At 37.8% G+C, this 14446-nt stretch overlaps 1 protein-coding gene and 1 pseudogene across 2 annotated transcripts; one reads left to right on the plus strand and one right to left on the minus strand.

Annotated features, from left to right (window-relative positions):
• Nucleotides 2849-11174, plus strand: LOC18784476. Of its 2 annotated transcripts, XM_020560517.1 has the most exons (16): nt 2849-3743; nt 4040-4737; nt 5076-6164; nt 6469-7287; nt 7407-7478; nt 7613-7693; nt 7835-7866; nt 7968-8055; nt 8145-8297; nt 9031-9222; nt 9304-9383; nt 9512-9584; nt 9667-9768; nt 9940-10045; nt 10171-10258; nt 10809-11174. In XM_020560517.1, the coding sequence occupies exons 1-16, from the start codon at nt 3368-3370 to the stop codon at nt 11005-11007; spliced, it is 4248 nt and encodes a 1415-aa protein (XP_020416106.1). In that variant the 5' UTR covers nt 2849-3367; the 3' UTR covers nt 11008-11174. The 2 variants fall into 2 exon arrangements, with proteins under 2 accessions (XP_020416106.1, XP_020416107.1); XM_020560518.1 differs by lacking the exon at nt 9667-9768 and having other exon boundaries at nt 10809-11170.
• Nucleotides 11062-13673, minus strand: LOC18783324 (annotated as a pseudogene).

A 14446-nucleotide genomic window follows, 5' to 3' on the forward strand; every position in this document is an offset into this window, starting at 1 on the left:
AAAAATAGTATAGCCGTTCGGCTATGCTATTTAAATGTTTGAAATTTAAAACGCATCGTCGCGCTGCCATCCTTACAACCAAAAATAAAACTTTAGTATAACTGCGCCGCTATACTGAAAAATAAAAACTAAAAATTAGTACAGCCGCCTGGCTATGCTTAAAACGCATAGCCGCACCGCGCCGCTATACTTAACAATAAAAGTTAACGGCTATACTCAAATAAAAACCGTATAGCCATGCGGCTATACTCTTTTTTAAAAACATTTTTTTCCTTACTTCAAAGACAACCGATTCTTGCATCTTTTGGCCTTTCTTGAGATGAAGTTGGTTCTATATGAATGAAAATAAGATTGTTTCATAAAACTAATAGACTAGTTTAAAGGATTGTTGTGGCTTTACTCATTAAGTAATACTAAGAGTAATTTATAAAACGTAATAATCTTTCAATTTGATTTATAAGTCGACAAGAAAATTTGAATGATGGAAAAAAAATAGAGAGCTTTAGTAATATACCCAAAATGAGGGCTGGAATTATAAAAAGACCCTACATGGAATGCACTTTAGAAACATACCCAAAAATTATTTATTACATATGAAATTGGTATTGAAGTTCCTATAAATTACATTTCTGCCATTGATTAACTTAAAATAAGCCCAACGCAAAATTCCCAAAACAAGCCCAGCGAGCCCAACCTAGATTTTTTTTTAAAACCCAAACTTTAAAAAAAAAAATCACGAAAACCAAGGGCCTGTCCCCACGACCCTTCACTCTCCATCAAAATTCCGCAAACCATGTCATAGAAGTACATTGTTGATACCATGTTATAACCATGTCATAAAAGTACATTGTTAATAACTTGTCATATAAGTACATTGTTAATACCATGTTATAGAAGTACATTATTAATACCATGTCATAGAAGTACATTGTTAATACAATTTTATAGAAAAATATTGTTAATATAATTTCATAGAAAAACATTGTAAATACCATTTCATACAAAATCTCAAAACAAACCCAAAAAAGCCTAGCAAGACATTCGATATCCTTTGCAGCCACCTCCAATTTGTCTACAGTTTCATCAGATACAATCGCAAAGGCAAAAGGAAATACCTCTACAAGAAAAGAAAAAAAAACACTGTTAATACTATGTCACAGAAATACACTATGAATACTATATCATAGAACTATCTTCCTAGTAAAAATCACATTTTGCATATTATAAACTTCAAGTGCACAGCTATATATAGAGCATGCATTTGTTACTAAAAATATGTTAATACTATGTCATACAAGTACACTGTAATACTATGTCATATAAATCAACTCAGTTGCAGGGTATGAACAGTATAACAGCTGTTCATGCCACTTGCTGGAAGTTAACAACTATTCATACCACTTACAGATAACAAATTGTATACTACAAATCAACTTACCAGCTTGTTGCAATTTACAAGAGTCATATATTTGACCCACAACCACCCAAAAAGCCAAAATTCGCTTGTTGCAAATGTTTTGTATTGGCTAATTTGTATTTTTGGTGCCCTTAAAGAAAGAAAGGACTAAACATCAACCAAAGCAAATATGTCTACCACGACTAAAGAACAAATAAATTAGTTTCCTTCCATATTGAAACAATCATAAACCACAACATAAAAGTTAACATGTTCAAATCTCTAACCTAAGCCATACAAATTAAGTCGTTGAATTTAAAACGTTCACAAACCAAACACAAACATAAAACACAACGATTCATACAATAAAAACTAGAAAATACTGAAATGAGAAATCAGCATAAGAATAAATGGTGAAAATACGTACAACAGAAGCGTTATTGATGAGCTCACGGAGAAAAATCTTCTTGTTGCTGTAGAAGTTGTTGATGATCAAACTCAGAAGCTGGTTGATCTCCTGAGTTGTAAAACGACGTTGCCGAGGTCGGCGTATCCCACTCTTTAAAGAAGAGCTTCTTCAATGGCGGTTGTAGAGAGGAAGAGGAAGCGGCAACTTCTCTGGCTCTAGAAGAATCATCGTCGTCGGCATCAACGAACAAGAGATCTCGGTTGAAAATTGGGAACGCCAGATGGATTTGACCATTTTGGAATATATCATCGATGGAAATCGGTGATCCGTTGGGGTTGGTGTAGGCGAAAGAGAAATCGTCTTCATCTTCGTTCTTCTCGAAATCACCACTGGCATCGGTGTTCTGAACACCTTCGTCCTGCAATTGACACCTCAAATCTACAGAATAGCCACAAAACTCCACGAGCTTAACCATTAGCGATGTTCATATAGAAAAAAATGGAAATTAGCACCAAATTCAACGAAGAAACTGAAATCGAATAGAAATTCAAGTAAATTAAGCAAAAATGAAAAGAAAAATAACGAACTGAAGCAAATGGAATAAACCTGCAAAGGAAATGGAGGCATCGGCAGCGAGAACACGTGTGAGGCCACCAACATAACGGTGATTGTCGTCGGTCTTGTGTCGGTCCATGGCTCTGAGATTGTTTGGTTTACTTTGAAGGCAGAGAAAGGGAAGAAGGGAGAGAATAGAGGAGAGATGAGGGTTTGAAGGAGGAGAGGGGCTTGAGGCTTCAAACCTCAGGGAGTGGTTTTGTCGAATTTTTATGTTCTCTGCATTCTATAGATTTTAAACGAGATCCAAAACTAATTTAATGCTAAAAAGGGTAATAAAGGTATGTCATCTTATTAATTAAATTTAAAAAATATTCAATTGTTAATTTTTGGGTATATTTATAAAGATTAAATGGTATAGGGTTTTGTAATAGGACTAGGTGAAGAATTGGGTATTTAACTAAAAAACTAAAAAAAATAATGTCCAACTGAACTATATATTTAATTAGTTGAGGCTTAAACTAGCAATTAGTTCTCGTTTGATGACTAGTATTGTATTGGACTGGATAAATCCTTATATTTAAGGGTAACCAAAAAGTAATGGAAATTAGAGACATTTGACAAAAATTGACGATTGTTCTTCAATTGCTCGAAATTAAAAACTATATGGACAAAATTGATCAAATTGAGACAACAGAGACCAAAATAATAAAAGTGACAAATTATATAGACCAACTCCCTAAAAAAACGAAAATTGAAAAAAAAAAAAAAAACGGCTGGTCGCAAAATGAGACCAAATTCAAACTCGCTAAAAAACGAAGATTCAAAAGAAACAATCAGTCATAATATAAACATTTTTAAACCATCAAAATAATTTCCCTCCACTCTCTCTCTCTCCCGTTCCACAGTCTCACAATGACTGACACATACAGCACTGCTCCGTACTCAAATCCAAACTGCAAACCCTAATTTGTTCAATCAATCTCTCTTCGATTCCTCCATTTCCGATGGCCTCCAATGTCGCCGAGGATCCGCCCTGCAACTCCGAGACCGAAGCCGAGACCATAGCCCTCAGAATCAAGCAGAAGCGCTCTCGGCGCGTGAGCTTTGCCGACACCGAGATCACCTCCGTTCACATCTTCAACCGCGACGAGGACTACGACACCCCTCCCGACCCGAAGCCCCAAGCCAGCTCTCAAAACGAATCCGCTGGTCCCGAGAACGAGGTCGTAGGGTTTTTTAGGGACTTGGGCGGTGACAGCGACGATTTCAAGGACTCCGATGACGATGATGAAGACGAAGATGGGGGGAAGTCATTTTTTAGGCCAATTGGGTCGCCCTCTCCTGGGAGTAGTGTTCCAGGCTCTGCTACCTCCAATGACGGTAAGCTATAGATTACTTGGTATGTTTCTATTAATGAATTATTTTAGCTTACTTTTTGGTTATTGGGAAAATGAATTGTACATATATCAAAGAAAGGAAAGTTCTCGAGAGGATGCTAATTCTTCATGGCTTATGTAATTGTTGCATTACCGGCTTACTTGATGTGTGCTTTAAAATACTCAAATAGGATTCCTGTAATTCAGTTTGTTAACCGTCTAGTTGAGCTTGTTGAATGTGTTAAAATCACGTGTCTGAGCCAAAAAATATTTAGCGCTTTTTCTGATTTCTTTTTGCAGAAGACAATTTCTTTGGCCCTGTTTCGGCCAATTTCATTAGACCAGGACGCTTATCTGATTCCGCAGCCTCGGATGACATTCATGAAGCTACATTGGATACTACAGCATTTTCAATGCATTACCGTAGCCTTGCAAGGTCAGACACTGGAGGAGATCTCAAGACCCCAACTGCAGTTCGCCTTGCCTTTGAAGAGAAGACGCCAACCCATAATACCAACCCAACTGATTCTGGAAGCCTCATGTCTCTAACAAAACCAAAGATGCTTAGTCCTCAGTCTTTAGCGTCTGTTGATAAGGTCAGAAGTGGTGAAGATTCGAATGACATGAGTATTATAGAAGAAAACCCTCATAAGTATGATTATGGAAGACTGTCTCCCGCACTAGATGCAATTTTGGCAGAAGGCAGCAAGGATCTGCATGCTGACTCTGTTAGTGCCCTTGCCAATTCAATGCCATCAAAGGGGGTTGAGGTTTCTGCATTAGAAGAAAATGGGATTGGCCACATGGATCCAAGAAATGGTAGAATTACCGAACTGGGCAATTTTGGCACTCATGATATGCCCGCTGAGGCAGATTCTGTTTCTTGTATCAAGTTGAATATGGGAGATGATGGTGACATCTCATCTAAAAGAAGTCATTATCCATCTGTTGGTGACTCCGTTGATGGCCAAGTCCGGATCCCAAATCAGTTAAGCAAAGTAAGAATGTCTGTTTTAATTAAGATTTTGATAGTACTGTTGCCACTTTGGTGCTGTCTCATCCATTTGTTATGTTAAATGAATGTTTTGATATGTTTTCTATATGTTTTGATATGTTATTAATAGCATCAGCTTAGAGTTATCATGCTTGAAAATTCATGACTGTTCCTATTCCTACCGACTGTTTAGTTGCATAATAAGGCAATTTTTTTGCTTGCATTCTAGTATAATATTCTTCTTTTATCTTGCCTGTTTATTAACAGTACCGAAGTGCTAAAATTAAATAATCGTGAGTGTTTTAAGGGTGAACTGAAGCACAGATTTATTTGTTTTTGCAGGTGAATAAGGAATCTTCTGAAGATGCATTTCCAAAGGGTATAGAAAAATTGGAGTTAGCTGCTGTTAATGGCAATGCCCTACCAAATACCAATAGCAAAGCACATCAGTTTGGTGTGTTTGCCCAGAATGAACCTGCTCATCAACAGTCAAGTCAACCCTCAGTACAGGAACATTCTTCTAATGAGAACATATACAAGTTTAATAGTGATCAGCATTCTGAACAACAATATGGATCACCAATCGAGGGGTCCATGTTCTTGTTATCTGGTAGACGGCAACAATCGGTTTTGAGTACTCCTAATTTAGCAAGAGATTCAGGGATGGTGACTCCTTCCTCAAAACAACCAGGTTCTCTACTAAATAAGGAACACACAAAACATGATGAGTGGGTTTCATCAATTCAGAAAAACATTTCCAGGTTCACGATTCCTGAGCCTTCTCCCTGTGCTTCCAGTCTCAAAGAGGGAATTGACAAATTAAAATGTAGATTATTGAGTTACTCAACTGTGAATTCTCCCTTAAAAAAACCTGTTCTGGCTGATGTTAGCGAAGATCTCGAATGCAAATTTTCCAATTCTCCTACTACTTGTTTAGAGAAGGAATTAGCTATACCTGATCTGAACAGTGGACATAAAATTTTGTTTAACATAGATATCAATGGAAATGAGAACCCAGTAGATATCAGTAAGTTGGGGCAGGGTAAAGAGACCAGAGACCTTGCTAAAGATGAAGAGTCTCTGCATAACATGCTTACAGACACTCTTTCAAAGGATAAATTTTGTAAACCAAGAAAAGCAGTGGCTTCACACTCTCAGCTGTCATCATCAGGAAGTGAAAGGATACAGCATATCTTGATGTCAGAAAATCCCACAGATGGAACATTGGTTTCTTCTGAAACTGATTCCCTATTGGCAGATGAGCGAGAAGATAATGTTCCCCATCTGCAAATTGAATCTGAAAAGAAATTCCAATCCCCTTCAAGGGGTGCAGTCATTCTGAAAAGCCCAGATAAAAAATTTCAAGCTGGACCTGAAACACCACATTTTAAACCATATGTCTGCAGAAGTATGAGTCAACCATCCCTTCAGGTCAGTCTCTGTATATTTCCTCACTTCTTAACAGACATGGGCATTGCGCCTACATTTTATACTACCCAGCTTTGCTTGGGATTGTGCATGGACTGGTCATGTGAAGCATTCCATGCTAATTCCAATCCCAGTAGGCTGGGCGATGGGCTAAGTTTCACTCAAATTTGACAATTGCTTTGTTACAGTTTCCCATGCATCAGTTAGCTGCAGTTAATACTAGGCTGTTCTATATAAAAATATCATTATTAGTTGTTCTGTTGGTGTTTAGAAATTTGACATTTTGTTTGGCAAATGGTTAATGTAGAGCCCTTCGAGTAAAGAGTCAGCCCAGAACTCCTCCATGAAGGGGACAACTCAGAGTCCACCCCGGGAAAATCCAATTCGAAGTCCTTCCTGGAGAAAGGCAATTCAGATGCCCTCCATGAAAGTGCCAAGTCAGAGTCTCTGCAGGCAAGAACCAACTCAGAGTCCTTCCAGGAAAGAGCTTACTCAGAGTCCTAGAAGAGAGCCAATTCGTAGTCCCTTCGTGAAAGAGCCAATTCAAAGTCCCATCTTGAGAGAGGCAATTCGAAGTTCCATTGCAAGAGAGCCAATTGGTAGTCCTGCCATGAAAGAGCCAACTCGAAGTCCCTCAAGAAAAGAGCCATCTCAGAGTCCCTCAAGAAAAGAGCCTTCTCAGAGTCCCTCAAGAAAAGAGCCAACCTGGAGTCCCTCAAGAAAAGAGCCAACTTGGAGTCCTTCAAGAAAAGAGCCAACACAGAGCCCCTTCAGGCTGGTTTCATCTTATGCAATAGACACTGAGAATATGCAACGCTTTGTTGGGAAAGACCTAGTATATCATGGGTCAAATTCAAATGGGCATGATGATTGTTATAGGGGACTACATATTTCACAAAGTCCATTTTCTGAACAAGATGCAGAGAATTCTGTTGGACGGAAACGAAAAAACCTAGGAATAATTCTTGATGATGGAGACTCTATATATAAGACCCCCAGAATCCAGAGTCCGAAAGTTCACAGAAATGAGAACTATGATCCAGAGTTCATGTTGGGTCAGTCAAATATAGATCACAATGACAGAGAGAAGTTTGGGGCAGATACAACATGGAAGTGCTGGACTGATGTGTGTGTACTATTTCCTGATTTGCGCTAGTCTGCTTGAATAGCCAGGTTTTCTGGTAGAGATAATATAAAACCATTTATTTTCATTTTATATTTTTGACCTCAGAGTTTATCTTGCAGATTTTAGTAAAATTCTCCGGAGATACAGAGCAACTTCTTTCTCCATTGACAAGCAAACTAAGTTTAAGAGCAGTATGTGCCTTCTTTTTTTATACATTACTTCCTTCCAAGCAAGATTTAAACTAGGTGATAGAGTTAGCCATCGCATGCTCAATTTTCCCTATGTTTTCTTGTAGTCTCATTATTGTTTTATCATTATCATGTAGATTGGTGTGCTTGAAGATATGTTGGTTCAGCTACTGAAGGCTAACAAATATGAGGCACTTTGTTCCAAAGTCCAGTCTCAGGTTTGCTGAACTAAATGATAAATGAAGTTCTGCCATGAACATATTTAGATATTATACTTGGAACACTGCATCCTATAAAGCTAATATAACTTCTACTTTTTCCCTTTTCTGCTAACACTGATGTTTTACATCTGTGTACAGAAGGTCGACTACATCAGTGTTGGACATAAAAGGTGGTGTCGTTTATCCATGAATGTTTTGACTACGTAGTTTGGGTTTTCACCTGTCCTGGGATATTGTCTAGCTTAATAAGCATTGACATTAACCTTTGCAGGGCAGCTGAAGCAAGATTACTGCTTTCTAAATTAGTGTATGAAAAGGCAAAGTTGCAGTTAATGCACGTGAAGCGCGATAAGTTACAGGTTAACAAAACAAATTAACTTGGTTCTCTAATGTTTTTCATATCTACATATGCATACAGATTGTCACATGGCCTCATACTTTCCTGCAGTGTAGAGTGCAGCTCTTAAGCTCTGCAGTTCAGAAGTGTCAAATGCTGAAGTTGAGTTACACCCAGTGTCAGTCTAAACCTGGTAAACAGGAGACTCATGTTGATGGTAGTCATCGTCAATCCTCTTTAGTTAGTTCTGAGGGTGAACAAGGGGTAACCATCAATTTTGAGATTCTGGATCTCTTTTCTGTTTCCTTTGCTCTGGAAATTTTTTGTCTGGTATTCATTAATTTTTTAACAAGAGGGATATTAAATACGTTGAGAAAACCGTTGCAAAGATTATAACTAGGAATAAAAGCTAGGGATCTTATTATAACTAAGAATAAAAGCAAGTTTGCTTCCCATGTTGGGGAATTTGAAGCTTTGAAGCAAGGACATAGGGCACACAAAATGACAGAATCCTAAACAAATTGTCCTGAACATTGTGAGAAGACGAGAGTAAATGAATTTTTTAAGTATTTTTAACTATCACTCATAATATTGTTTTTCTGTAGTAGAAATTTGATTTTAGTAATTTGTATACAGATCCTACTTTATTGGGATTAAATCAACGGTGTTACAAGTACTGTTGTTTTAAGTTTTCTTGTGAACCAAACAGAGCATATTCACTAAGATGCATAAACAAATTTTACGAAAGATGCAGTAAATAAAACTATTAGTGGAATTTGAAGAAAGTAACATGTTTCTGCTATAAATAGTTCCAGAAAATTAAATAAGATGAATACAGCCTAAGAGAATGATAATATAATAGGTTGTGGATGCTCTCCTTCCTTTGTTTTTGTCAAACAACGAGTTCAGCTTATAGATACCATAAAAAAATTATGTGAAGATAACCTAGTTATTTCAAGTTATGAATTTTTGTTTGTATATATCTTTTATTTCTCAGGGCTCCTGTAATAATGTGAGCACAATGAGGCAGGAAATTAAAGCTTTAGATAGACAAATAAAGAGCTTAATCAATTTCTTTCACACCCATATCAAGTTGAAAGGAGAACCAAGTTGTGCCGATACTATTGCTTTAGTTAATCATCATCTCGAGACAAGAACGTGTTGCAGGTTTATACATCAGGATTTGCAGGTATTTCTTATTTATGCTAGGATTTTCTTGCGACCAAAATAAATGTCTTATCTCACTAAGAGACACCTGTCATTTCAACAGCTATGGAATGTTGATCATTTTGAGGTTAAGAATGGCCATTACAACATTCATTTCAGCTATCATGGTTACATCAACCAAAGGTCTTTTCTTTGTTCCTTTTTCTTGGTTTTCTTTTCTTTATTCTATTATATTCATTATTGAGGCTAAGTTACTTTTTATTTATTTATTACCAAATTCAAGTATTACATGTGTTTTCATCTGTAAATAGGTTTATGGGTACAGTGGGTCCAGCATCAAACATAGTCCTCTCAAACAAATTGAATGATGTAAAAATCAGAAAGGTAATGAAGTCAACAAGTTCTCTCTTCTTCTTTTTTCTTTCTTTTCTTAAGGGTTTAATTTTTCTTTTCTTTTGTACATCAGAACTTCCCAAACATGGATGCTCAAGTTGCATTTGCTTTTGTACTAAATTCTGAGGCCACCAAGAAAAGTGTTGATTCGAAATATTTGGCACAAGAAACACAAGTATGTTGTCATTTAGTGAACGGAATTTTAGGTGCATTAATTTATAGGAGATTGTTATGCTGCATTTTTGTTCCTATAGGTTGTGGACTATGTATGGCTGTCAAATTGGATAATATGTGTCTAACTCCACATTCTAGGCTGCTCTTTACTTCACTCTATTCTGTAATGCAGGTAACCCGTTCATTGCTATGTAATTTGCTAGATGTGGTTGAGGAAGTGGACCTGGCACGATCTGAGATTTATAATTTGATCCAGACAAGTTTTCAAACTCCATCCGGTAACAAATATGTTCTCATTATGAATGATAATCAATTTGTTTATCTGAACTTTCATTATCATTCACTGAATTAGTTTTAACCCACCTTAAATACTTAAATTTTAGTATATATTCTTGTTTTGTAGCTGAGCAGCTTGATATGCAGCTTTGTTTCCTTAACTGTAAGAGCGGTAGAAAGGTGACACTGACTCTTGACATGACATGTTTGAATAGGTACAGTCCTGTCCAACTTCATTAATTATCTTTGTTGCTTATTTAATTTGGCAATTTATGCCATTTAAATTGTCTTGATATCTTACTTGGTGAATGGTTCGTATAATAAGCAATGCATGTCGCTGCTGCAAATTTCTATTGGCCTTTTAGTTTTTGGGCCCATATATCTTTTGTTTGTCACCTGTATACATTTTTACTTGGTCCAACAAAGACATTCAAATTCTATACAACACTATTCTCTGCTGGTTTTTGTTAAGTTTTTTACATGGCGACTTGTTGGTATCATCATGCATATGTGTCTGCTTCCTAGGCCCTCAATGTGATGGAGAACTCTCTGCTTCTGTAGAAACCAATGTGAAACTACTTATGATTGTATACAAATGTTTGTTGTTGCTTTGTGCCTTGTTTATTGTCGGTTGAAAAAACAGCTTGCTGGGATTGAGTCTGTCAACATTCTCTATGCCATTCATACCTCGATGTGCTTTATATGTCGATATATGTGTTACATTGTTTCGAATACATAGTGACATGTTTGTCGGTGTCTGGACAGTGGGATTTATCCTTCAGAGATCCTTCCGCATCAGATACAGCCTTCCGTATCTGCAGCAAAAGTGGTGCTTCCACAGCCACTTTTAGCTGAAATAAGAGCTGCAGCTGAGAGCCTTGAATCTGGACATATGAGGATAATGAGGCTCTGTAAGTGTATTTCCCAAGTGGTGGAACTTCACACAGACGATAATTCCCGATAGAGGTCAAAGGTGGCACAAACACATCGCTGGATTTTTGGCATGCCGGGACTATGATTTGTTTGTTTTCTCTTTAGATATTATGTTGAGGTGACCCTGTATATTTTAGCTGAAGATAGTTTCCATTACTTTTATTATCCACAGAAGCTTAAGAGGCTTTCACGTTTCAATGAGACTCAAATAGGTAAATGTATGCACAACCATCCTGATGTGCTTCTCCTATGAAGCATTTACAAGTAGAATTAAGATTCAAAAGGTATAACAATTATAAATAAACCAAAAACTCCAAAAGTATTTACCCCAAACGCATAATTAGAATAGGGAAATGAAAAAGTATAGGTTCCGTGTTGAGCTAGCGGCCCTGACTAGAGGCATACAAATTGTACAGTTGATGGAACCATCTGTTTAAGTTGGTGCATAGCATGATCCCTCGCCTCTTCTTCCTCCTTGACATCTTTAATTTTCCGATTGAAACTGGTAGGATGATGACACCAACACCTTACAGGATCAATAACAAGTTTCTCGAGTGCAACAACATTTTCTATCAAGTACATGACATGCTCAACAGCATTTATACGACCACGATACCTTACTATTTCTGCTATCTTGAGGTTACGATGCGGGCATTCAGGAGCTTTTATCATCTTCGGTGGCTCAAATAGTAAGATTCTCAACTCCTCCCGTAACTCGCATGATAATAATTGCAACTTCTCCTCCAGTGGCTTGCATGGTGGTGGTGGTGGTGAGAATTCCAACTGCATCGACAAATAAAACAATTTATTAATCAAGGCATATATCAAACGTACAACAAACGTTCATCAACAAATTCATAAACCCTTCAAGGAATATCTAGCTACCTTAAGCACAAGTCTCTGCAAGGAAGGAGATGCTTTCAAGAAAGAATTTAAATTATTAAGAGCCCATTGATCATCGGCTGGGACTATTAGCTCCAAATGCTTCAGATTTGGTAATGTAGGAACAGGGAACGCGCAGCTATACTGAAAGAAAGCCAAGCACAGGGTAATTAAAAGGGACACATAATCCAACAAAAAGAAAAGAAAACCAACACATCATAATTAAAAAATACTACATCTCCATTGATATTCAACATGAGGGTCTCTAGTTGAGAAAGAAAGCATGAAAGTTGGGTGAAGGCAAGACTCAGTAAATCAGCACCACTGGAACATTCCGAAAACTCATAAAGGGATACCTAAACAAGCAAGGGCATGTTACTGAGAAGCACGTTTATCTTGAGTCCAACATAGACAAATGACACAAGGTTTGCGTCATAAATCTCAATGCTATCAAGGCGAAGACAATGTTTTATCGATAAGAACTTCAATGAAATTGATGGACGAACAACTCTTAAATCAACCAAGTTTGTGGCACTATGTATTGATAATCGTTCGAGAGTTGGACAATTGGACATGAAGTACTCAACAACTTCTCTGGTCACATCAACGTGTTCCAAATGAAGAACCCTGAGGAACTCGAAACCACCGTATCCGCAACGAAATGGCGTGGCGTGTGAGAGTGAAAAACTGTTTGTTGTGAGCCAATCGAACAGTTTGCATCCATCTATTGTGTCTTGCGTTTTTGTCTCTTTTTATATATATATTTTCTGTGTGGGCTTCTAGTCCTACGCCGTGATTTAGAGCCGTGGGCTCTGATGTCTTTCGTGGCATTGCATGGCACACTACCGTATGCACCCAAAGAAAAGAAGAAGAAAAAAGTTCCTGGTTTTTAATATGCAGCAACTTGGAAGCCAAATGGGAAATTATGGATAACACTCGAACTAGTTGGTGTTTTGCAAATTGTTCCATGTTTGAGGCTCTATGTTGTTTCACTGCATGATTGGTCCAATTGATATATCTATGATTTTTCTAGTATTTTAAATGTTGTCATTAAAGCTGCTACATGATAGAATTCCCTAGAAAGAAAAAAATAATACTAGTATATATGCTGTTAACAAGATCGGTGTTCTCAGGGATTAATGTATGATTGGATGTAGCTTGCTTCTTTATCCAACCGGTGTCCTTGTGAGAGGTTGGATCTCCTACGCTTGTGTGATACAAGAGAGGTATTGCACTTTTCTCCCCTATTTACATTAGGAATTTCAAATGCAAATATGTAAGAATGAGACGCTACTTCTCATTCAACACATATTTTTTGAAATCTTATTTAGAATAGTTCGTATATCAATGCCATATGACCTATGATGCCTTCAATTTATTTCAAAACAGAGCTGCAAATTTCTCTTCGTTGTCTCATTAGAAGGGACTCAATTAGCACTAGTAATATAGGGATTACGAGACTTAGGGAACAAGGTAAAGAAAAGATTAGAGTCAAAAATCATATGATCTGTTGCACCAGTATTAATTATCCATGTAGTGAAGCGTCTACCCGAGTTCGGGTTGGAGTCAGAGAGGAAAGTATGAGATGAGGAAACATTAGAAGTCACAATACAAGCAGCTTCGGGAGCCAAGTTGTGGGTCTTGAGTGCATCCCACCACTCGGGATAACAATGGAGCTTAAAAGCACTTCTCAACAAGGGGATCACCATCATAATGGGTGAAGTTTCGAGTCCCCTTTGCATCATCAGGTTTGGGACCACGAGTAGTCAAGCTGGAGGACACACAATGGGGAGCCCGATGGGGCTTGACTGCCATGGCACTTCCATAGAGGATTAGTGATGATCTTCCTTAACCACAAGTGCATAAGCTTCAAGGACAGGTGGAACCGAGTTCATAGCAAGAATCCGACTACAAACTGGATGGGGATCGAGTCCCCCTAAGAAATCGTCCACACGATCAACATCAAGTCCTTGTTGGTGAAGAGCCATACCATCAAGATTGGTGTGCTTTCAGGGACAAAGGTTATCGATTTCCTACCATATTAAATGCATTTTTTTTCATAGAAAACATTCACATGCTCACCATTCTGAGAGGTGGTAACAAACTAACGACGGAGTTGGTACAACTTGGAGCTATTCTGAGTGACAATATAGGTCTTCCAAGCTGTTTTCCACACCGCATAAGCCTTCGGGCAGTGATCAAATAAGGCACGTACATTCCTGGCCATAGAGTTGAGAAGCCAGGACTGCATAAAACAATTGTCTTCTTCCCAAGAATCATAGTCGGAGTCATCAACGACAGGGGTAAGTTTTTTGCAATTAATGAAACCAGCCATGCGACACCCAGTGATGGCCAAACAAACACTACAAGACTATGCAGGGTAGTTGGACCAATCCAACTTATTTGGGGTAATTTGAGAGGAGTAGTCGTGAGGGGAACGAGCTAGTGGAATTGTGGTATTAGTCTTGGTGGAGCTGGTGGCGTCACCCATGGGAGATGTAGGAGTAATGCAGCGAAGGTATTATAGCAACAAAAATATAAGAAACAACAAGGCAAGCAAAAACACAATAAAGATAATATCACAGCAA

This window comes from Prunus persica, chromosome G3 (genome assembly GCF_000346465.2).
Source record: "Prunus persica cultivar Lovell chromosome G3, Prunus_persica_NCBIv2, whole genome shotgun sequence".
In the NCBI taxonomy this organism is placed as follows: domain Eukaryota; kingdom Viridiplantae; phylum Streptophyta; class Magnoliopsida; order Rosales; family Rosaceae; genus Prunus; species Prunus persica.

Coding starts and splice junctions, on each gene's coding strand:
- LOC18784476 (XM_020560517.1), top strand. CDS start 3,368: ATGGCCTCCAATGTCGCCGAGGATCCGCCCTGCAACTCCGAGACCGAA. Junction 7,867..7,967: donor ATCAGTGTTGGACATAAAAG/GTGGTGTCGTTT, acceptor TAACCTTTGCAG/GGCAGCTGAAGCAAGATTAC. Junction 8,298..9,030: donor GTTCTGAGGGTGAACAAGGG/GTAACCATCAAT, acceptor TTTATTTCTCAG/GGCTCCTGTAATAATGTGAG.